Source organism: Ornithorhynchus anatinus, chromosome 14, assembly GCF_004115215.2.
Source record: "Ornithorhynchus anatinus isolate Pmale09 chromosome 14, mOrnAna1.pri.v4, whole genome shotgun sequence".
NCBI classification, from domain to species: domain Eukaryota; kingdom Metazoa; phylum Chordata; class Mammalia; order Monotremata; family Ornithorhynchidae; genus Ornithorhynchus; species Ornithorhynchus anatinus.
This window is the reverse complement of record NC_041741.1, coordinates 51,232,186-51,256,919: the sequence shown is the minus strand read 5'-3', so window position 1 is coordinate 51,256,919 and position 24,734 is coordinate 51,232,186. Positions and strand designations below refer to the sequence as shown.

General features: G+C 56.9%; 1 protein-coding gene and 1 long non-coding RNA gene across 2 annotated transcripts in view; one reads left to right on the top strand and one right to left on the bottom strand.

Annotated features, from left to right (window-relative positions):
* The window catches only part of WNT7B (Wnt family member 7B), a 76,839-nt gene extending 58,798 nt beyond the window's left edge, over window positions 1-18,041 (bottom strand). Inside the window, exon 1 of the mRNA XM_029079047.2 lies at window positions 17,894-18,041. Coding sequence (XP_028934880.1) covers window positions 17,894-17,964 — 71 coding nt within the window. The 5' untranslated portion in view covers window positions 17,965-18,041. The remainder of the gene's footprint in view (window positions 1-17,893) is intronic.
* Window positions 2,693-4,278, top strand: LOC114816572. Its single transcript, XR_003764359.2, has 2 exons — window positions 2,693-2,751; window positions 4,083-4,278. It is a non-coding gene; the product is annotated as an uncharacterized LOC114816572 (long non-coding RNA).
* Window positions 18,042-24,734: the final 6,693 nt, after the last annotated feature.

Genomic DNA, 24,734 nt, shown 5'->3' with positions numbered 1-24,734 from the left:
GCTTAGCACAGTGCTCTGCATACAGTAAGTGTTCAGTAATTAGGATTGACTGACTAGAGACTTTCCCTGTGGGAAAGGTACTCGACCCCACCCTTTCCCTGATACCCCCAGATTCCTGTGAAACGTGAAGGGCAGTGGGCCGTGGACAGTGATGGGAGCAAAACAGTGTGGGAGCAAGGTGCTGTCCGATAGCAGGATGTGACCCCATCCTCCCGTCCTCTTCCCCCTTCCACGTCCTCGCCCTTCTCCCTCCAAATTCTGAGAGGAAAGACTCTGGACTATAATCTCATTGTGGGCAGGGAACGTATCTACCAACTCTGCTGGGTTGTACTCTCCCAAGCACATAGTACAGAGCTCTGCACCCAGTAAGTCCTCAACAAATACCACTGAATGACCGATAGAGAGACCCGTCAATGAAACAGCATGGTCTAGTGGATAGATTTGGGGCCTGGGAGTCAGAAGGATATGGGTTCTAATCCTGGCTCCAACACTTGTCTTCCGTGTTACTTTGAGCAAGTCACTTCACTTCTCTGTGCCTCAGCTACCTCATCTGTAAAAATGGGGATCGAGACAGGGAGTCCCATGTGGGAGAGGGACTGTGCCCAACCTGATTATTTTGTATCTAGCCCAGCCCTTAGTACAGTGCCTGGAGCATAGTAAGTATTCAACAAATACCACAATTGTTACTATTATTAGAACCGAGAGGCATAGCAGTGCGCCCAACTTCTTTCAGGCCTATTGTCTATTGGGCCCTCCACCTGATCCACCTGATTTTTCCCGGTGGGCTTGGACCTGAGCCTCGTTTCCTGGCCACCCTCACGCCTCACCCCCAGAATCCCGGAACCCGGAGTCACAATGAAGGCCACCGTCGGGCTCAGCGGCGCTCTCCCCTCCCCTCCCAGCCGCCCGTGAATCTCCCTGCCCCCAAAGTTTCCTCCGAGTCTTCCCCTTGTGCTTGCCACCTGACCCTCCCCCTGGGGGCAGCACACCCCACAGCCTTTGGCTCAAAAAGACCCTCCTTTGGGGGGGCCCATCCCAGGAAGACAAATGGTGTTTTTGTCTCCTTGCTGGCCCTGGCTGGTAGGCCTTCCATCACAATGACTCTTTCATCAGGTCGAGAGCCGGGTGCGGGTTTCATCTGACACAGGAGAACCACGGCGTCTCACGGCCCCCAGCTCCCGATGGGACCCTTCTTGGAGATTAGAAGCAGCGAGGGCTAGTGGATAGAGCACAGGCCTGGGAGTCAGAAGGACCTGGGTTCTAATCCCCGCTCTGCCACTTGTCAGCTGGGGGACCTTGGGCAAGTCGCTTCACTTCTCCGGGCCTCTGTTAAATCATCTGTCAAATGGGGATTAAGACTGAGCCCAATGTGGAACATGGACTGTGTTCAACCTAATTAGCTTGTATCTACCCCAGTGCTTAGAAGAGTGCCAGGCACATAGTAAGTGTGTAACAAATACCATAGGAAAAAAAATCATCCAGGGGACAGCTGAGGTGGGGCCTCCGGGTGTTTTTAGAAAAAGAGACCCATGTCCTGCGATTTATTCATTTCCAGTTAGACCACCCAAGCCTTCCCTGACTTGACCCCAATGTCTCCGGTTGTCCTTTAATGCCTGGAAAGCCCCACAGAATTCTGGGATTTGTAGTTCGGCCTCCACAGAATACAGACTGATTTGAACTCCACAGTGCTCTCTCTCCCAGTACTTCCACGTTCACCCACTAAAAAGAAGAAGAGAGATTAACTAGGCCAACACCCTGGATTGCAATCCAAAATAATCTGGTCAACCTGCCCCAAATCACACTCAAGCCAAAAACTCCTGCTCACTATTAATGCTCAGATGACTTTGTCCAGGCTGGACTTTTTTTTTTAATGGTATTTGTTAAGCGCTTGCTATTTCCCAGCACAGTGCTGAGCGCTGGGGGAGATAAAAGGTAGTCAGGCTGGACACGGTCTCTGCCCAGTATGGGGCTCACCATCTGAATCTGTTTTACAGATGAGGTAACTGAGGCACAGAGAAGTGAGGTGACTTGTCACAGGACACACAGCAGATAAGTGATGGAGTCAGGATTAGAAGTCAGGTCCAACTGACTCCCAGGTCCATGCTGTATCTATTAGGCCATGCCGTTTGTCCTTATCATGCCCAGCCTAGATCCCACAGCATTCTGGGAAGTACCAAACAACTCCTTGGGGTGGATGACTCTAATCCTACTCCGTCTCCCTCCCCGCCCCACAAACATTTCCCAGCCTTGGGGAGAAAGTCAGTCAATCAATCGATCAACGGTATTTATTGAGCGCTTACTGTGTGCAGAGCACTGTACTAAGAGCTTGGGAGAGTACAATGCAATAGAGTTAGCAACCATGTCCCCTGCCCACAATGAGCTTACAGTCTACAAGACGAGGTTAGTCTAGAGGAGCAGGGAGGCCGGATAATGGGGGCAGGAGATTGGACTGGTTGGACCGAAGTTTGCCCGAGGTCATGGTCATCAGACCAAGAACTGGGTCAGAACCAACAAACTGGGCCCTTGGGGAGTTACGCCCCCGCAACCCCCGGGAACACTCCCTCCTCCCCCTCTCCAGAGTTAAAATTTCTAAAAAGAAGGGGTGGCTCTGCTCCCTGCCTCCCACTCCCCCACCGGAGCTTTAAGAAAACAAATCAATGAAACACTGATGGAAAACTCTTTTTCTCCTTCCAGCTATCAGACAGCACCGGGCTTGCTGCTTCTCTATGAGCAGGCCCCGTCCTGTTTCAGGTGAGCCAGCCTGCTCTCTTATTGACTGATTGATTGCACTGCTTTCCTTCTTCGCATTTCCCCCAAAAGGAGAACATGTCGCCCACCCGGCCGGAGCCCCCCCGGGGCTGCAGGAACAGCGGGAAGGAGGTGGAGGGTACAGACAGGAGGGGTGCAGGAATGGGCAGGACGGCAGGATGGGGACAAGGTATTTCTGAGGGCTCAGAGCTAACTGAATTGCTGGAATCAGCACCCCTGACCCCCTCCTTCTTCTCCTCTGTTTCCGCCCCCCCTCCCTCCTCCTCCTCCTCCCTCTCCTTCTTCTCCATCCTAATTCTCTTCCTCCTTCTCATCTTCCTCCTCTTCTTTTCTCATTTTCTCTTCCTCCTCTTCCTCTCTCTCACCCTCCTGCTCCTCTTCCATCCCTCTTCCTGCTCCTCTCCCATCCCTCTTCCTCCTCCTCCTATTCCATTCCCTTTTCTCCTCCTCCTTTTCCACCCCCTTTTCTCCTCCTCTTTCTCTTCTCCTTTTCTTCTTTCTCTTTTCCCTCTTCCTCCTCCTCCATTTCCTCATTCCCTTCCTTTTCCTCCTCATCCTTGGTGGGTAGCAGTGGGGGTTGGGGGATGGGGGGAGGGACCCATGTCGGGGTCTAGGAACCCATTCATGTCCCTCACGAGGAACAATGAAGACATGGCTTACCCCATGGAGCCCAGTTTGTAGAGCTGGAGACACACCGTTGGGGGACAGAGAGGTCAGGGAGGTCAGTGGGAAATAGCCACCTTTTGCTCCCTGGCCAGGGCCCAGGACAGGGGGTTTTGCGGGGGGAGGAGGGGTTCTCCATTCTCTAACCAGAACTGTTCTGAGACCCACGAGATTGAAGGCAAACCAGAGGGGCCAGGACCCCCAAGATGAAACCATTTTCTAGCTAATCAACCCTCTACACACACACACACACACACACACACACACACTCACTCATGCACATATCCACACATCCATCCCTCCCATTGTTCCCACTGACCCTAATATGAATCAGGCAGGAAACTCCTCATTTACATACAGACACACACGCATGCACACGCATGCACACACGCGCACGCGCACACACACACACACATGTGTCCATAGCCTTAGCTAACAAGATTTGCCAAGCAAGAAGGGCCTGGGGGAAGGGGATCAGGAAAGGTGAGGGAGGGAGGGAAGAGACGCTCAGTTGGAAGAATTTGGGAGGATAAAATAGGGTGATGTATACGAATGTACTATAAGAATTAAAGTTATCATTATCCTTGTTATTGTTTTAGCAATCTCTATTCCCCTCAGCCACCTCTGCCTGTTCATGTGCTTACTGCCAGGGGATGGACTAAATGACCTCCTGACGACCTTTCACTCTGTTACGGCACTCGGTGAAGAGGGCAGAATCTGACTCACCTACCAATCAAGCAAGGTTGGTTGACAGCGGGGCTGGCAGAAGGGGGTTGAGGGGAGAGAAAACAGCAGCTTCAGCCACTTCAGCCACTCCCTCCCCATTAAAGACCCCATCTCTGGAAAGTCCCATTCAGGGTGGTCAAATTAGGGCCTCAGGCCATCCAATCATCTGATTCATTGTGTGCCTTCGGGCGAGTCAGTTAACTTCTCTGAGCCTGCGCTCCCAAGCTCCGGTCCCCCCTCCGTTGGGGTGGTTGGGGGGTCATAGACCACGTGTGGCCACGGAAGAGATTTGAACTCATCGCCTTCCGGAGGTGATAATAGAAGGTAGGATCTTTAGGCAAATGGAAGAGCAGAAGACCGTGTTTGGACACGCCGACGCCGCTAGCCAGAGTCAGCAGGCGCGGCTTGGCAGAGCGGGGAGGGAACCGTCTTTGTGAAGTGACGCCTCGGCCCGAGACAGCTGGTGTCTGTCGCTGCACAATCGTCACCAAGGTTACGGATCTGTCTTGACGGGGGTCCACGGGGAGCTGGTGGGAACGGGTTCTCTCAGGATCACAGAAAGAATGAAAAAGTTTCCTCTGGACTCTGCCTCTCCCATTACATCGTAGCAAGAAGTAGCATGGGCTAGCGGATAGAGCACGGGCCTGACATTTAGAAGGACCCGGGTTCTAATCCCAGATCCGCCATTTGTCGGCTCGGGGACCTTGGACAAGTCACCTAAAATACTCTTGGCCTCGGTTACCTCATCTGTAAAACAGGGATGAACACTCTGCACCCGATGCGGGACACGGACTGCGTCCAATTTGATCAACTTGTATCTACCCCAGTGCTTGGAACAGTGCCTGGTACATAGTAAATGCTTAACAAATATCATTATTATTATTATTATTATCGTAGGCTCCACGAGGACAGGGAACTTATATTGTGCTTCTGATGTGTTCTCCCTTGTGCTCAGTGGAGTGCTCTCCACTCAGTAGGTACCCAGGACAGCACTTAAAACACACAGTACACTGCTCTGCAAGCAGGAAGGACTCAGGACAGTGCTCTATACACTTTAAGTACCCAGTTCAGGCTCCGCATATAGTAGGCACTCACTACAGTGCTCTGCACACAGTCCAGTCCAGCGCTCTACAATCAATAGGAGCTCAGTACAGTGCCCTGTCCACAGCCGGCACCAAGTATAATGCTCTTCACGGAGTAGGTACTCAGACAGTGCTCTAAACGTAGTAGAGTCTCAGTAGAGTGCTTTGACCCAGTAGGCACCCAGCACAATGCTCTGCAAAAGATAGGCAACTTACTGGGCTCTACATACAGTAAGAATTCGGTACAATCAATCGAGGGTATTTATTGAGCGCTTACTATGTGCAGAACACTGCTCTAAGTGCTTGGGAGAGTAGAGCGTATAGTAGATAGTCAATAAATACCATTGATTGACTGCACCCTTCCCAATATCCCTCTTCACTTCCTTCTCTCTCTCTTCCTTGAATAAACACATTCACGCTAACTCCTGAGGAAACCTAGATCAGAGTAAACACGTCCATCCTAACTCCTAAAGAAAATGTGCTCACAGCTACTCGCTTAAATCAAACTAAATGCATTCACACTAACTCTTAAAGAACCTTATAGTCAGCTCCTCACCTAAATCAGACTAAATAGTCACACTAACGCCTAAGGAAACATGCCCAATCTTTCCTCGATCAACTCCCGTCCCTGGAAGCTGAGGTGGGTAGAAAAGAATGCTGAATCTAACGTAATGATAAGAACCGTGTGATTTCGTACAGGGCCATCAATCAATCGACCAATCACTGGCACTTTTTGAGCGCTTACTATGGGGGGAGCACTGTACTAAGCTCTTGGGAGAGTACAATTCAACAGAATTAGCAGATACATCCCCTGCCCATAACGAGCCTACAGTCCGGAGGGGAAGACAGGCATTAATATAAATAATGTATTTGATCTGTTTTTGCTCACCCACCCTCCCCATAAAATAGAAAGCTGGTGATTACCATCCCCACTGCACAGATGCAGCATGGCCCCGTGAATAGAGTTCGGGCCTAGGAATCAGAAGGACCTGGGTTCTAATCCCCGCTCCACCACTTGTCTGCTCTGTGACCTTGGGCAAGTCACTTAGCTTCTGCAGACTTCATTTCTCTCATTTGTAAAAGCGGGGATTAAGACTGTGAGGCCCATTTGGGACAGGGATTGGGTCCAACTTGATTACCTTGTATCTACTCCAGCGCTTAGTACAGTGCCTGGCACATAGTAAACCCTCAATAAATGCCACTCTTATTATGAGGAAACTGAGGACCAGAGAGGTTAAGTGATTTGCCCAAGGAGTCCAGCAACAGAGCTGGGATGAGAAGCCACTTTTTTTTTTTTACCAAGACCCAAGCTACTCCTGCTAGGCAACACTGCCTGCCCTTTCTGGACCCCTTCTCCCCCCATTATCCCCCACCAGCCACTCCTAACCTCTGACACGCCCAAGGCTTCAGGCTGGGCTGGGGATGTCTCCTTATATTGGCCCCCAGTGCCCTGTCCTCCTGGGAAAGGAGGAGTCCCGGAGGGAGCCATTAATCCCCATTGCTGGCTCCCAGGCGATCCATCCTGAATACAGATTACCCCGGACGGGGAGGAAAATAACTGTAACTGTCTGGAAGAGAAAGGAAGAGTACAAAGGCCCAGAATGGCGCCTAAGAGTTTCCCGGGGTGGGAGTGAGCTAGACAACACACTAGGCCAGACTCGATCCCCTCTTGCTGGGGGAAGGGGCCACGGGCTCCCCCGCTCCTCGGGCGACATGAGGGGTCTGAGCTGCCTGGTGCCAACAAGATTAGATTTTTCACCCACCCAGACCCGCTCTGCTTACTGGGCTGAGGATGATCGGTGGAAAATGAGTCTGGGGGTTGCAGGCTCCCGGAGCTTGGCCGATATCTGGACCGGAGGAGCGGGTGGGGAAGCCTGCGGATTGCTTTCCGAGAGAACGGGACTACCCGGGACTCGGGGGGGATTCGCCAGGGCCGGCCACACGGAGAACGATGAGGGTCCCACTCAACCCGACTTCTCGGCTTGGGGGTAGAGTTGTTGTCTCCGCCCCGGCTGCCGGGGCCTCTCTGGGCCTCCCTGACCCCGGGTTTCCGGACAGACCCGAGAGCTTCCGAGTGGAGCCGGAGAGACCCCAGAGTTTCCAAAGGGGGGTGGTGGGTGGCTCCCATATTGGGGCTTTGGGACCCACTAGCTCTCTGAAGCCAACCTGCATCTCCCCAAGCCCATCCTGTGCCCTCACAGAGCCCCTTCCCTTCTTGCCCCTCCAGCCTCACCCCTCCTTGCTCCCTCAGCCTCGCCCCTTCTTTCCCCCATCCTCGCCTCTTCTTGTCCCTCCAGCCTCACCTCTTCTTTTCCCTGCAGCCTCACCCCTCCTTGCTCCCCGGCCTCACTCCTTCTTGCCCTTCCAGCTTCACCCCTTCTTCCCCCATCCTCATCCCTTCTTCCCCTAGTTTTACCCCTTCTTGCCCTCCCAGCCTCACCCGTACTTGTCCCTCCATATTCACTCCTTCTTGTCCCTCCAGCCTCACCCCTTCTTGCCCCCCAGCCTCACTCCTTCTTCCTCCACCCCCTACAGCCTCACCCCAAATAAAAATTTGGCAGCTTTCCCCACATTCCTCGTTGCTCCCTGAGTGTCACACTGAAAAACTTTAGTCGGCGGGAGGAGGGAGGGGTGGTGCGGGTGCTCTCCAAGCCAACTATGGTGTGGGGGGAAGAGCTACCGACCAGCATGTCTTGCACCTGCCCCCTCCCCCTGAAGGGCGCCTTTCCCTCTGCCTTTTAGGGGGTCGAGCAACATCTCACTTCTCCGCCCCCTTCGGGTCTGGTTCACCCTATGAAGACTGGTTGCCCCTCCCCCATCCCGCAAACCTTGTCCAAGTTCCCGAGATGGCACGGGAAGTTGGCAATTCAAACGCGCTTTCCCTCCAGCTTCTCCACCAGACACGGCTGCTGCACCACCCCTCTGCACCTCCACGCATGGCGTGGTAGCTAGAGCACGGGCCCGGGAGTCAGAAGGTCACGGGTTCTAATCCTGGTTCTGCCACTTGTCTTGCTTGGGCAAGTCACTTCACTTCCCTGGGCCTCCGTTCCCTCATCTGTAAATTGGGGGTTGAGACTGTCAGCCCCATGTGGGACAGGGACTGTGTCCAACCTGATTTGCCAGTATCTACCCCGGCGCTTAGCACAGTGCCAGGCACATAGTAAGCGCTTAAGAAATACCATCATCTTCATCACTCCCGTTGCTGTCTCCCTTCTCTTCCAAAGTCCCCCAGCCTCCTCTCACCCACTTGGGGGTGGGGGAGTGAGGGAGGGGAGCGCAGCACGGTCGGGAGGGCACTTGGGGAACTATGCACACTCTCCCATCCCGCCCGGGGCAGCATCCAGAGAGCCGCGGGAGAGGTGAGATGCATTCGATCTTTCAATCATATTTATTATTAATAATAATAATAATAATAATATTGGTATCCGTTAAGCGCTTACTATGGGCCAAGCACTGTTCTAAACTCTGGGGTAGATACAAGGTCATCAGGTTGTCCCACGTGGGGCGCACAGTCTTCATTTTACAGATCAGGTAACTGAGGCACAGAGTAGTCGAGTGACTTGCCCAAGGTCACAGAGCTGACAAGTGGCAGAGTCGGGATTAGAACCCACGACTTCTGACTCCCGTGCCCGTGGTTTCCATTAAGCCGCACGCTTCCTGCGTGCGGAGCCCTGTACTGATCGCTTGGAAATCTGGGCGGTGCGGAGGGGAGGAGCGGGGCAGGAGGAGCCCATCCCGGCTTCGAGCGTCGCCCCTTCCCGCCCGGGCGGCCGCGGAGGACCAGAGAGGGTGCGATGCTTGCCGAGGCGGCCCAGCCCGGGAGGGGGGCGGGACGGGGGGCGCTGCCTTCCGCGCTCGGCCCCGCCGCACCCCGGCCCCTCCCCGCCCCTTCCCTTCCCTGGCACTGCCCCTCCCCAGCGTGGGCTGGGCAGGATTAGTATGGAGCTGCGGAGCCTCCCGCCCGGGCCTTGTAATTATGTCACACAGCAAGGAGGCCGCAGGCCGCGCGGCATCTGGCCTGTGGTCTCCAACTTTTGTCTCAAGATTTCGGGCTAATTATAGGCAGAAAACTCGGTGGCAGGGTAATTTCCGCGGGTTCTGCCGGCCGGGTTCCTATTAGGGGACGGGGGTGGGGCGGGGGGCGGGGGGCTGGCCCGGGGGCGGGGGGGGAGCCAGCCAAGTCCGTCCGGTCCCCCCGGCCCCGGCCCGGGCATGTGCGTTTCATTAGGGTCGGAGGGCGGAGCTCGGGGGCCCGGTGGGCAGTGCCAGGGCGCTCCAACCCGTCCCTCGAGCCCCCCGCCCCCCCATCCTCCACCCTGCCCCCCCTCCATCCCGTCCACGCTCACCCGAGACCCGCCCAAACCCACTCTACCTGCGGGGACTCCCACGCAGCCCCACGGACGTTCAGCGAAGACACGGGTCCGCAGCCACTCGTGCCCCCGGGGTCACGCGGACACCCGGGTGAGCTCAGACAGACCCCTCTCCTCTCCTCTCCTCTCCTCTCCCCGAGGCTCGGGGCTCCTCCGGCTGGGCTTCCCTCCCTGCCGACCCTCTAGGTCGCCGCTATGTCGACGACATGACCCCCCCCCGGGACCCTCGCCCGACCTCCTAAGGGCACATGGGACCCTCGGAATAAGGCCGCCCGCGCTCCCACCCGTTCCCGTGCACACCCTCAAAGCGCACGAGCACCTACATGAACACGCATTGCACGCGTGCCCTCCGGACACCTCCCTCCGCCCCACTCTGATATAGACGCCCTCCCGGGGGCCCTCGTACACACACGCGCGCGCGCGCACACACACACACACGGACACGCACACACACGGCCCCATTCATTCGTTCATTCATTCACTTGCCTTTGTTGAGCGCTTACTGTGTGCAGAGCACTGCACTCAGCGCTTGGCAAGTACAATTCCGCAATAAAGAGAGAGACCATCCCCGCCCGCACCGGGCTTACGGTCCTAGAGGGGGGCGGACGGACATCGAAACCAGTCAACGGGCCTCCGTCTAAATAAAGAGAATTGTAGATGGGGACGTGCACATCCAAACGAGGCGAGGGGCAACGCTGTGAACGAGTAGAATTATAGAGCGAGATAGACACATCAACACAAGTCAGCAGGCATCGATAGAAAGACCCACCCCCACCCACCTCCGCCCGCACACGGGCCCACGCGTGCGCCCCGCCCGTCCACCTGGGCATCCGCGCCCTCCCCCGCGACCCCCCGCCAGTGGGCAAGAGCTGGCCCGTGCCCTCCCGAATATGCCCGGCTACGGGAGGAGCCGGGGGCGGGGAGGTGGGGGGGGGAGCGTCGTGGACGCCCCCCCACGCCCACCCCCCCCGACCCAGGCCCGGGCGGGTCCCCGGGAGGGGGAGCCCGGGCCTCCCACGTGCCTCCTCCCCGCCCCGCACCCTCGCAGGCGCCCGCCGGCTTGGCAGGAGGGCGGGCGGGCTGGCGAGGGTGGCCCCCTCGTCCGTCAGGCACTTACAGGTAGCTGCCGCTGGTGAGGAGGAGGAGGAGGAGGAGGAGGAAGAGCGGGGGGAGGCGGGACGTCGGCGGGGCGCTGCGGGAGGGCAGTAAGGTCATGGCTGAGCGCGGGGCGCACGGGGCGCCCGGGGCGCCCGGGGAGGGGCGCGGGGGGCGTCTCCTCGGGGGCCCCCCGGCCGCGCCCCTGGCCGGAGCGGGGGAGCCGGCAGACGGAGGGGGTCCCCCGGGACCCCTGGCCGCTCCCGGGGCCGGCCTAGAGGCCCGAGGCCCGGGCCGGAGCCCGCTGGCCCCCCGCGCCGCCGCCCTGAGCGCCCAGCGCCGCCTCCGTGCCCCCGGCCGTGCCCTCGGTCGTGCCCGTGGCCGCCGCCCCCCGCCGCGGGCTCCGGCCGCTCATAGCTCAGCGGGGCCGCCCGGTCAGCCGCTTCCCCGGGGAGAGAGGGGGCGGGAGGGACCGGCCGGACGGACAGACAGACAGACAGGAGCACGGACGGGAGGGTGGACGGGCGGGTGGACGGGCGGGCCGGGATGGGTGTGAGGCTCTCCCCTCCCGCCCTGCCTCCCGCCCCCTCCCCTCCCCTCTCCCTGACTCAGGGACCGCACCGCACCGCACGGACCCTGCCCCCTCCTCCCCCTCGGGGGGCTTTTTAAGGGGCCAGAAGGGACCATCCGGCCCGTCCGGTCAGTGGGCATCCCCCCGGCCTCCGGGCCCGCCCCCTCCCCCTTCGGCAGAGGAGGTGGGGGAGCTGGGGGCTGGAGGGGGTGGGGCGGGACCCCCACATCTGGGGAAACAGATGCGTCGCTAGAACCCCCCCCCCCCTTAACGTCCACCTTGGGGCTGAGACCTTTGGAGAAGGACAGTTGAAGTCCACTCTCTCGTCCTCTTCCTCGTGATAATGATAGCATCTGTTAAGCGCTTACTGTGTGCTAAGCACTGCTCCTGTCGTCCAGTCGAGTGGGCCAGGGATTGGGCGGGGTCTCACTTTGCCTGCTCTGTGCCCTTGGGGGAGGGGGCAGACCCTTACACCCCGCCCCGCACCCCCCACCCCCACCCGGCAGACAGACAGTCATCCCATTTCCTTCCTGATTTCACTCATTCATTCAGTTCAGTAGTATTTATTGAGCGCTTACTGTGTGCAGAGAACTGTACTAAGTGCTTGGGAAAGTACAGCACAGCAATAAAGAGCGACAACCCCTGCCCACTACGAGCTCACAGTCTGGGGGTGTGGGGGGAGAAAGACATCAATACAAGTAAGCAGACATCGATATAAATAAATAAAATGACAGATATGTACAGAGGTGGTGAGGGGAGGGGAGAGGGGGGAAGAGCAAAGGGAGAGAGTCGGGGTGACGCAGAAGGGAGGGGGAGATGAGGAAAAGTGGGACTTTTCCTTCCTTTCTTCGTTTTCCCAGCCCAAGTCCCCACATCGACCCTCCGCCCTTTTTCTCTGCACTTGGGATCCCCAAGGCGGCGGGAGCTGATGTGACCAGATTGGGGCAGAGCCCCTTCCCGCCTAATCGATCAATCGTATTTACTGGGCGCTTACTGTGTGCAGGGCACTGTACTAAGCGCTTGGAAAGTACAATCCAGCAACAAAGAGAGATGATTCCTGCTCACAACGGGTTCACGGTCTTAGAGCTGGGGAGAAAGACATCGGTACCAAGGGGATGCAGGAAGGATGAGGATAATGGGGTCCCCGTGAAACCAGCCCCCACCCCTCGCCAGCGGGGCTGCGAGCACGAGAAGCGTTAGAGAAGCAGAATGGATTATTGGATAGAGCACGGGCCTGGGAGTCAGAGGACCTGGGTTCTAATCCCCGCTCTGCCACTTGTCTGCTGTGTAACCTTGGGCGAGCCACATAATTTCTCTGGGCCTCAGTGACCTCAACTGTAAAATGGGGATTAAGACTGTGAACCCCACGTGGGACAACCTGATTACCTTTTATCTACTCCAGGGCTTAGAACAGTGTTTGGCACAGAGTAAGCGCTTAACAAATACCATTATCGTTGTTCCCCAGAGCCTTCGACGGGAGCCTAGCCTTTCCGACAGGCCAGGCCCCGCAGGACCAGACAGGCGCCTTATAGGGGAATAAGAGCAACGCCATCCCCGCCATCCCCCACATCGCATCCTAATCTACAATGGTCATTCCCGCCTCCCATCACCAGCACCAGGATTTTACCTGGAGTCAGAGAACTCTGGAGACCCGATCCATAACCAGGAGATTTGCGATTGTAAAGAAGGACTGGACGGCGGTGGGAAGGAAGAGGGAAAAAAAGAAAGAGGAGAGAAAGAGAGAGAAGGAGGAAGAAGAAACGGGAGAAAGGAAGAGGAGAAAGAGGAGAATCGATCCGTAGTATTTACTGAATGCCTACGGAGTAGGGAGGAGGAGGAAGAGAAGCAACCACAACCACAACGACCACAACAGCAACAAGAACACAGGGGGGAAGCCACGCTTTGGACGATGCCCCCGGGGGGGGAGGGGGGAGAGAAGGGCCAGGCACAGGTGCCCCTACCCGAACGGACTCTCCGGATCCTTCTCACCTGCCCTTTGAAGCAACACGGAGCAGTGGATAGAGCACAGGCCTGGGAGTCAGAAGATCTTGGGTTCTAATCCCGGCTCTGCCACTTGTCTGCTGTGTGACCTTGGGCAAGTCCCATCACTTCCCTGGGCCTCAGTTACCTCATCTGTAAAATGGGGGTGAAGACTGTGAGCCCCACGTGGGACAGGGACCGTGTCCAGTCCGTTTTGCTTGTATCCACCCCAGCGCTTAGTACAGAGCCTGGCACATAGAAAGCGCTTAACAAATACCATGATAATAATAATAATGAAGGCCCAACGCTATCGGATGGCACAAGCCAAGTAATTATCCACCGATTTTGCTTCACGAAGACCTACGCTCTGGCCCACTGACGAATGGGAAGAAGGAATGGGATCGATTCGACGGCAGTTGTGTCGTCCTCTCCCAAGGGCTTAATACAGTGCTCCGTACCCACTAGGCGCTCAGTAAATACCACTGATTGATTGATGCTGCCCCTGGAGGCCTGGGTTGGGGGTGGAGGGTGGGGGGAGGGGGGGGAGTCTCATTTACCCGGATCGACTTCTGCAGAAGTTGACCCAGCTTGTAGAAGGGAGGGATTGTAGTCGGGAGAAAAAGGAGTGTTATAGTGCGGGTGAGAGGCCGGCGCCAGAGGGTGGCATCTTCAGATCCAGACGAAAGGGCTCCCTCTCGCTCAATCGGATTCATCGTGCGCTCCGCACCCCCCTTTCCCTAGCTCAAAGGCATAGCCGCCTCCTCGCACGCCCCACGAAATTAAAACGAGGAAGCTGGGGCACCGAGCGATGAGGACTGCGGAAGAAATTATTCGGATAATTAAGGCAGTCCCCCCCCCGAAATATCCCAGCCCAAATCTTCTGCGATTTAGGGGCTGTGTTAGACAATTTGTATACGTGTATGTGTGTTTCACCGTGGTGGGGAAACGAGTACACATGCATACGTGTACCTGAATATATATATATATACGTTTACGTGTGTATGTGCAGGCATGGCAGGTGTAATTGTGCATCTGCAGGTATATTTATCTATGTCCAGATATAATAATGATGGTATTTGTTAAGCGCTTACTATGTGCCGAACACTGCTCTAAGGGCTGGGGTAGGTACAAAGTAATCAGGTTGTCCCACGTGGTACTCACAGTCTTAATCCTCATTTTACAGATGAGGTCACTGAGGCTCGGGAAGTGAAGTGGCTTGACCAAGGTCACACAGCAGACAAGTGGCGGAGCGGGGATTAGAACCCACGTCCTCTGACTCTCAAGCCTGTGCTCTATCCACGAGGCCACACTGCTTCTCTAGATGCGTATATATCTGCGCATCTGTCCGTGTACGCCCCCCTCCTCTTCCCGCCTGGTCCTCCCTTTTCCCTCCTCCCTCCTCATCCTCGCTTCTCCCTCTTCGCCCCTCGTCCCTCCTCGGACGAGATGACCACTGTCCTGCCCCGATTCGGCCCGTCGGATCTCCCTCCACGCCCCGGACCGGCTTCAGATCCCGCAGTCGCGGCTGGAGTAGACCCCCACCCCCAGCCCACTGCTCCCCGGACCCCCAGCCCAGGCCCGGACCGGGGCTAATCGCCCACCTTCTCGGGGCCGGGGGTCCGAGGGTCACCGCGCCGGCTTGAAAGCACAGATGGAGAGCGAGCTGGGAGGGGGAGTTTTCCTCCCTCCCCTGCAGGGCCGGGGCAAGCCCGAGCAACACACACACTCACACGCACACACGCACAACACACACACACATTATATATATATATAGACACACATTCACACTACATAAACGCGCACGCACATCCACCACACACCGCGATCCCCCTCAAACGCATACTCACAAACTGAGGCAGACACGCACACGTTCACTCACACCAACACACACCTACACACTCGGCCGCAGCTGAGGAAGAGCTGCCGTCTCAACTGGATTTGGGGGGGTCCGGGGGGTTCCAGTTGGAGAGGTGGGACTGTCCAGAGCTGCTTCCAAGGGAAGCAACGGGGCCTAGTGGATAGAGCCCGGGCCTGGGAGTCAGAAGGACTTGGGTTCTAATCCCGCCTCCGCCACATGTCTGCTGGCTGACCTTGGGCAAGTCATTTCAGTTCTCCTTGCCTCACTGATCTCATCTGTACCGTAGAGGTTAAGACTCTGAGCCCCATGTGGGACAGGGACTGAGTCCAACCTGATTTACCTGTATCTAAGTCAGTCGTCCCCGGCGCATAGTAAGCGTTTAACAAATACCATGAAAAAGAGTCGAAGGTGAGATGGAGATTGGGGCATTAGCTTCCACCCCGGATTCGGGGACCCCCCTCCCCCCGTCGGGTCTGCCCTCTGTTGAAGGTTCTCCTTCCTCCCCCACCCCCGAGTCTTCTCAGGGCAGAGAGTGGGGGGTCCACGGAAGAAGAAATGCACATGTCCTTTCCTTGGGAAGCAGGGTCGCCAGGGACCGGGTCATTCATTCATTCAATCGTGTTTACTGGGCGCTTACTGTTTGCAAAGCACTCTGCTAAGCGCTTGAAAGAATATGCTCTTTCTCTCAGCGTGGCTTAGTGGAAAGAGCAAGGGCTTGGGAGTCAGAGGTCGTGGGTTCTAAACCCGGCTCCGCCACATCAGCTGGGTGACTCTCTGTGCCTCAGTGACCTCATCTGTAAAATGGGGATTAAAAGTGTGAGCCCCACCTGATTACCTTGTATCTGCCCCAACGCTTAGACCAGTGCTTGGCACATAGTAAGTGCTTAACAAATGCCATCACTACTAATAAAGAGACACATTCCCGGCCCACAACGAGCTCACAGTCTGGGCCACAGCCAGGCTCCTCCTCACAAACACACAAGCCCGTAGCTTTTCGGTGGGGGAACCGCCCCGATTGGGGTCCCTCCCCACACTTAGGTGGACCCTCGGGGACCCCCATGCCGAGTCCAAAGGCGCCCCCAAGCATCTCCTGCCTCTTCCCATCCCGCCCCCTCACGGAGCTCACAGATCTGGTATTACGGTCCTGATTTTTATTTTATTTTTTTTCGCGAACGGCATGGCCCAGCACCTCCGCTCCCGTGGCCTCCCAACCGGCCAGCTGGGGAGATATGGATACCCCACCCTGTCTTTAAAGCGGGAGAAAGGCGGGACCAGAGAGGGTAAGCGATTTCCCGAAGGCCACCCAGCTTCTCGGGGGTGAGGGGGAGCTGGTGATTCTCATCCCCGATCTCTCCCCGGGGCTCCGCCCTCCCCCCCCAGGACTGTCTGATCCGGGGGGTGCCTCCCTGAGTGGGGGGGGGGTCGGGTGTGGGGAGCGCGGCCCGCGGGTGGCATCCCTTCTTCCCCACGGATGGCACCCCGACTTCCCCACGGGTGGCACCAGTCCCCCCACGGATGGCACCAGTCCCCCCACGGATGGCACCCCGTCTTCCCCACGGGTGCCATGCCCGAGGATGGGGCATGTCCCCCTGGGAAGCTGTTCGGGTCCGGCCTTCGGGATCTCTCCTGCCCAGATGGGTCCCCTGGCGAGGAAGAGGCCGGCGCTCGACAGGTAGGGACTCGGCCGGGCTCAGGAATGTGGAAATACGACTCGCCTGGGCCAGCGCGCCCGGGGAACGGGGCGCAGGCACCGAGAGGGGGAGAGGACGACGACGAAGACGACGATGACCAGGAGGAGGAGGAGGAGGAGGCTATGATGACACCTAGCCGGCCCCCCAGCCCCAGCCCCCCAGCCCCCTGCCTCCTGCCCCCCGCCCCCCAGCCCCGGCCGGTCCTGCCGTCGGGGCGGGCGGGGCCGGGGTGGGTCGGGGGGTGGGTCGGGGGGTGGGGTGGGGGTGGGGTGTCCGTCCTGGCCGGCGGCGGCGGCGGCGGCGGCGGGGTGGACGCTGCGTCCCGCCTGGAGCTCCGGGGCCCGGGGAGGGGGCTGCCGGCCCCCCGGCACATCCCCCGAGCCCGACCGACCGGGCTCCAAGGTGATGGTAGGGACACCCGGACACTTCAGGTCTGAGCTCACACACACTCACAAACACACGCACGTTCACACACATATATGCACACGCTCGCACACTCATTCACGCGCACACTCATTCACACTGGCACACAGGCACACGCACATTCACACACTCATCCACACAGGCACGTTCACAAACACATATACACACTCGCACACTCAGTCGGACGCTCTCACTCTCATCCACACAGACTCACACACTCATTCACACACGCGCACACACAAACGCGGATCCCGGGGCAGGTCAGAACCAGAGATTTTTCTTTTCTTTATCCTTCCTTCTCTCTCCCCCTCCCTTCTCCCTCCTCCCCCCTTTTCAGCACTCCCATTGTCCGCCCCCTCCCCCGGGTCTCCGGCTAGGGAGGGCGGCCCAGCAGTAGGTCTGAGAGGGTCAGACCCTCCCTCCATCCCCAAATAGTCCCGTGACCCTCCCCCTCTACCTCCCTATAACGCGGGCTGCAGCTGACATGCCCATGCCACCGGCGCGGTCCCAGCCTCGGGGTGGGGGGCGGGGAGGGGATGAACCCAAGTGTGCTCGTGTGTGTCTGTGTGTGTTTGTCCCAGTTTTCCCCCTTCCTGGTTCCTCCACCGGCGGACCCCTGCCCACCCCCCTCCCCCGCCCCTCCCCCGGTCCCCACGGTTACTCACCCCAGTTTGACATAGATGACTCCAAAGCAGAGAAACACGTAGAAAACCCACTCGCGAGAGTTTCTGTGCATGATCTAGACAGTGGGCTAAGCCATAAACTCTGGGACCAGAAAGAGGAAACCGGGGTGGAAGGGCTGGGGGGGCCACGGTTGGGGGTGGGGATGGGGCGGGGGGTTGGGGGGGGTCTCCTCCACTTAAATCCCCAGGAGAGCCCCCCGACAGCCGTCCGGCCCCTGGGCTCCGGCTGCGACCATCCTGGATCCCGCGCTCCCCCGGGGGAGAGGGGACGGGGTTGGGAAGGGGAAATACACACACAAAATCAATCTATAAGGCAATCGATCTATAAGTCGCAAATAAATAAATAAATAGATGCCCGCCGGGGAGGCGCGGTGGGGGAAGGGAAAGAGCCCCGCGGCCCAGAGGGGAGGTCTGGGTTGGTGGGGAGGGGGCGGCCAGGCTCCAAGCCCCCCCCGGCCCTTGGGAGACCCCCGTCCCAAGCAGTCCTCCTCGGCTCCTTCTCATTCACCAGCTGAGAAAGAGCCGGCGCAGCCAGCCCGGTGCGCTCTCCCGGGCCCTGGCCTTCCCCCAGGGAAAATCCACCTATCTTGCAATCTGAAATTTCAGGTAGGAGGCTCGCTCGCTCTCACGCTCTCTCGCTCTGTCTCTCTCTCTCTCTCCTGCTCTGTCTCTCTCTCTCTCTCTTTCTCCCTCCCTCTCTCTTCCCCCTCCCCTCTTCCCTCCCCTCTTCCCCCCCTCCACTCAGTCCCTCTCTCTCCCCGTGACACAAACCCACTCTATTAAACCCCATTCTTTTCTTTCCCTCTTGGTCTCGTTGCCAAAGGGGCTAAGGATGGGGGAGGGCCTGGGGGGCGGGGGGAGGGCTTCTGTCTGGTGGGAAAAGGCGGGGGGCGACCCGGGGGGGAGGGGGTGGGGACGGCCGGACTAGTCGTGATGCCGGACACCTGCTAGACGACACCACCCCCCCAACCTCCCACCCCCACCCCGGCCAGCCCCCAGGGGCTTTGGACAGGGGAAGATGGCGAGGCCGGGAAAGGGGTGGGGGGGTCCTCGCAGGGAGTGACGGCGGGACCCTCAAGGCGCCCCCTCCTCCAAACTCTTCTTTGTTTCCTTGACCCCCACACCCAACCGGGTCTCCCACCCCGGGGACCGGTCTCTGGAAGATTAAAGGGGGGTAAGGGGAGCGACCACAGGGGAAGAGCAACTGGACAAGCACTTCCCCCCTCCCCACATCTGGGTGCGCCCCCCACCCCCTTCCCCACACCATGGTCTAGAGGGAAAGCCTGGTCTGGAGACCCCTGCAAGAGCAGAATTTCGAGAGGGGCCCTGGGGAGACCCCTGGAGACCCCCCGGACCCTTCTTGGAGAGAGCTCAGAAAGGGCCGGCAGATAACCCTTCTGCAGGCCTGTCTGGGGGCAGGGGGCTGGGCTGGGACTCCACAAAAAAAAAAATTAAAAATCCCCTGGGGCCCTAAAACACACGCGCACGCACACACACACACAGAGAGTATACACTTTATCCACTTTATCCACCGTATACGGTGCACGCGGCTTTAACACATAATCACATCGAATGCCTGGTTTAGAATGTAATGTACCCCCTCCCCCCCCCATTCAGAATACACAGTAGGCGTTGTCTACACCGTGCGTAAGACTCATGCCTAGTTTACAGCACACTTCGCATGCCCAGTATGCAGTGTGTGCCTCCTGTACAACATTTAGGACGTGTTGCATGCATAGGATATCAATCAAAGGCATTTCCCGAGCGTTTTCTTTGTACAGAGCACTGGACTAAGCGCTAAGGAGAGTACGGTCCGGCAGAGATGGTAGAGACGTTCCCTGCCCACAGGATAAATATTCCAAAGCAGGTGGGCAAAGGGTGTGGAGTGTCACCTAGCAACAGCTCTGCCTACTGCAAACTTCCCTTCCCTCCTTGAACCAACACAGTGCTGTAGACTGTAAGTCCGTTGTGGGCAGGGAACTTGGCTACCACCTCTGTTATACCGTACTCTCCCAAGCGCTTAGCACAGTGCTCTGCACACAGGAAGCCCTCAATAAATATCATGGATTGATCGACGGATTGATAGACTGTAAGGTCGTTGTGGGCAGGGGGACATGTCTGCCCATTCCGTCGTACTGTCCTCTACCAAATGCTTCGCACACAGTAGGTGCTCGAAGAATACGATTGATTGAATAAAACCTATCTCCCACCCATAGATGCCAAGATTGCCAAATTCCCCGTGCTGGTGCCCTTTTTCCTCCCTCGGGTTTCTTCCCCGCGAGGGGGCAAGAGTTTGGGGGGCTCTCCCGGCTCTGCCCCTAGCTGGCTGGGTGACCTCGGGCTAGCTCCTCAACCTCTCTGAGCCACCTGGGCCCATCAGCCCCTCCGGTCCCCTGGTCCGCAGGCAAAGCGAGAACGCTGCGCTAGCGTTTGCGCCTCGTGGGAGACTAGCCCGGGTTTAGAGGAGCCCCACAGAGCGCAAAAGAGCGCCCAAGCCCCCAGCCTGGTCCACCGCCTTCCTCCCCCGTATCTGTTAAGCTCTTACTATGTGCCAAGCGCTGTACTAAGCGCTGGGGTAGACGCAAGATAATCAGATTGGGCCCAGCCCACGCGGGCCTCACACTCTTCATCCCTATTTTTCAGACGAGGTAACCGAGGCACGGTGAAGTGAAGTGACTTGCTCCAGGTCGCCCAGCAGACGTGTGGTGGAGCGGGATTAGAACCCAGGTCCTTCCGACTCCCAGGCCCTTGATCTATAATAATAATAATAATAATGTTGGCATTTGTTAAGCGCTTACTATGTGCCGAGCACTGTTCAAAGCGCTGGGGTAGACACAGGGGAATCAGGTTGTCCCAGGTGGGACTCACACTTTTAATCCCCATTTTACAGATGAGGTAACTGAGGCCCCGAGAAGTTAAGTGACTTGCCCAAAGTCACACAGCTGACATTAGGCCTCCCCCTCCCCCTGCCTCCTGTACCCTATTGAGTGTTTATGGTCCGAAGAGTCTCAGCAAGCGATCCCCCCTTCCCCCGCCCCAGATTCCCCACTCTCCATATGCTCCATCCGACTCCCAAACCAAGACCCCCGTTAGGCCCCCTCCCCCACCTCTTTAGACTTCACCCTTCCTCCTCCTCCTCCTCCTCTTCCACCCAGGCCTGAGAAGAAGGTCCAAATTTGGGGGAAGGGGGTCTCAGAGGAGGGGACTTGGCGTCTCTGACCCCTTCTTTCCTTCCTCCCTCCCTCCCGCGCTCTCCATCTCTGCAGAGACGCCCCCGCTCTCAGGGAAGGCTGAGGAGGAGGGGAAACTCGGGTCCCTTCCTCCCTTGGGCAGAAAGTGTTAACAAGTTTTCTGGAATAACCAGGGTGGGGAGGGTGGAATCGAGCGTTTTAGCGGGCTGTGTCAGGAGCAGAGACGGTGGCAGGTGAGAGCCGGGGAAGTGCCGATCCCCGCGCCCGCTTCCCATCGGGTCCAGCCCCCGGGCTGTCTCTCCTCCGGGCCGGGTCTCCTGGGTTCCCCGACCCCCGCCACCCGCCCGATTTTCCGCCGCGCCGAGGTCGCCCCTCTGCGGCCGCGCCGGGTACTGCCGGGACGCTGCTGCGGAGCGACACTGCCACCTGCCGGACGAATGCGGGACGAGCCGTCAGCCTGCGCCGCCTTCCTTTTCCCCTTCCTTTCTCCCTTCCCTTCCTCCTTCCCTTCTCCCTTCCCTTCCCCCTTCCCTTTCCCTTTTCCTACCCTTCCCCTTCTCTTTCCCTTTCCCTTTCCCTTCCCTTCCCCTTCCCTCTTCCCTTTCCCTTCCCTTCCCCTTCCCTCTTCCCTTTCCCTTCCCCCTTCCCTTTCCCTGCTTTTCCCCTTTCCTTTTCTTTTCCCTTCTCCTTCCCTTTCCCTTTCCTTTCCCTTCCCCTTCTCTTTCCCTTCCCCTTTCCCTTCCCCCTTCCCTTTCTCTTTCCCTTTCCCCTTCCCTTTCCCTTGCCCCTTCCCTTCCCCTTTCCCTTCCCCCTTCCCTTTCCCTTTCCCTTGCCTCTTCCCTTCCCCCTTTCCCTTCCCTTTCCCTTCCCCCTTTCCCTTTCCCTTCCCTTTCCCTTTCCCTTTCCCTTGTCCCTTCCCTTCCCTCTTTCCCTTCCCCCTTTCCTTCCCCCTTCCTGCCCCCTCCTGCTTCCGAACAAGCAGCAGAGGAGGAGCAAGGCAACACTCCGACACCCCCAACCCTTCCTCCCTTGTTTTCCTTGCACAACTCCCCCATACACACACACACGTGCGCACATACAACAGACCCACACACTTCTGCACTTGCATTTTCTCCTGCATTCTCAAACTGCGCCCAGCATGGGGGGAGGGGTCGTGGACGAGGGGTGAACTTGGCTCTTTTTTATTCTTTAAAAATCCAAATCAAAGAAGAGAGGGCAATTGCTCCAACGTATGCTTATACATATCATACAGACAAACAGCTCCACATCTAGGTATACTCTCTGGTGCACATGTAGGTTCATACCTGCATGCACGGACACAGATATACATACAGGTATACACGCACACACACAGAGATACCAATACATAGAAGCAGCATGGCCAAGTGGAAAGAGCACAGGCTTGGGAGTCAGAGGACCTGGGTTCTAATCCCAGCTCTGTCGGCTGTGTCACTTGACTTCTCCGTGCCTATTGCCTCATCTGTAAATCCCACTCCCTCCTATTTAGACAGTGAGCCCCATGTGGGACAGGGACTGTGTCCAAACTGATTACCTTGTATCTGCCCCAGCGCTTAGTACGATGCTTGGCACATGGGAAGCACTTAACAAGTCCACAGGTTTACAAACGAGGAATAATAATCTTAACTGTAACATTTTGTTAAGCGTTTACTATGTGCCTAGCGCTGTACTGAGCACTGGGATAGACGCAAGATCATCAGTTCCCAGTTGAGGCTCACTGTCTAAGTATGAGGGAGAGCAGGTACTGGATCACCATTTTGCCGATGAGGGAACTACAGCACAGAGAAGTGAAGTGATTTGCCCAAGGTCACACAGCAGACAAGGGGCAGAGGTGGGATTAGAACCCAGGTCCTCAGACTCCCAGACTTGCGCTCTTTCCACTAGGCCATGCTGCGTCCCCTCCCGGCACATATATAGGAGCACAGGTGTTCACATCCACATCCCCTGAGTCAGCCACGGACAGATGTCAGTCTTGGCAGCCCCACCCGCCCCCTCCCCCAGCCTGGGACCTCAGGTCAGTTTGTCTTGGAGCTACGGGGCCTGGAACAGTCTCTGTTTCCTGATCAGAGGGCGGCGAGTAGAAGACTGTGAGATTTAGAGTCTGGGACGGGACACAATTAATCTCCCATCCCGGCCCCGGCTTCATTCATTCATTCATCCATTCAATAGTATTTACTGAGTGCTTACTGTGTGCAGAGCACTGCACTTAGTGTTTGGGAGAGTACAATAGAAACAACAAACAGACACATTCCCTGCCCATAGTGATCTTAGCGTCTAGAGGTTGAGCTTACCCAGAGGACACTTTACTGTTTCCTTCCCCACCCCCCACCAAAAGATGTTTTTTCCTCTTTGGAATGGGGCTGAGGGGTTCCCCACCAGGAGCACCCGCAGCCCCGCGGATCTCACTGACCACCAGACGGCTTTGTGATGCCACACAACCACACCAGAACATGTCTATCAACTCTGTTATACCGGACTCTCCCAAGCGCTCAGTATAGTGCTCTTGCATACAGTAAGCAATTAACAAATACCAATGATCGACTATGGGGCTGAGGGAGAGGTGAATAAAGGATACAGATCCAAGTTCAAGGATGATACAGAAGGGAGTGGGAGAAGAGGAAATGAGGGCTTAGTCGGTGAGTAATAACTGTAGAATTTGTTGAGCGCTTACTATGTTCCAGGCACTGTTCTAAGGACTGGAGTGGGTACATGCAAATCAGATCAGACAGTCTTTGTCCCACATGGGGATCACAGTCTTAATCCCTGTTTAACAGATGAGGAAACTGAGGTACAGAGTGGTGAAGTGACTTGCCTAACGTCACACTGCAGACAAGTGGTGGTTTCAGGATTTGAACCCAGGTCTTTCTGACTCCCAGGCCCATGCTCCATCCACTAGGCTACACTATATCTCTTTAGGAGCCTCTTGGGGAAGGCTCCAAAACCAGATCGAAAAGACACAAACCCCTCAGGCTCCCACCGCCCTGCTTCCTACGGGGGCCCCCTCCCCTTGGACAAGCCCTTCCTTCCCAGATCCCCCCATGTCTGACCAGGGTCCATACTCCTGCTCTCCCTGCTGCTTCCAGACTTGCCATGATCTGGCCTCGTGGTCTCCAAATACCCTCAGTGGACTTTATCAATTGATGATATTTACTGAGCGCTTACTGTGTGCAGAACACTGTGCTAAACTTCATGCTCTGAAACCTGCTTCACAGTAATAATTATGGTATTTCTTAAGCACTTACTATGTGTCAGACACTGTACTAACAGCTAGGGTAGATACAGTCCAACATGGCCTAGTGGAAAGAGTCTTATTCCTCATCTACTTTTAAGGGAAACGGCTTGACCTAGTGGAGAGATCCTGGGTTTGGGAGTCAGAGGGCCTGAGTTCTAATCCCAGCCCTGCCACTTCTCTTCTGTGTGACCTTGGTCAAGTCATTTCACTTCTTCATGCCTCAGTTTCCGTATCTGTAAAATGGAGATTTAATGCCTGTTTTCCCTTTTACTTAGGCTGTGAGCCCCATGAGGGTCAGAGACTGTGTCTGATCTGATTAACTTATATTTACCACAGTGTTTGATGCATAGTAAGTGTTCAATAAATACCATTAAAAAATATG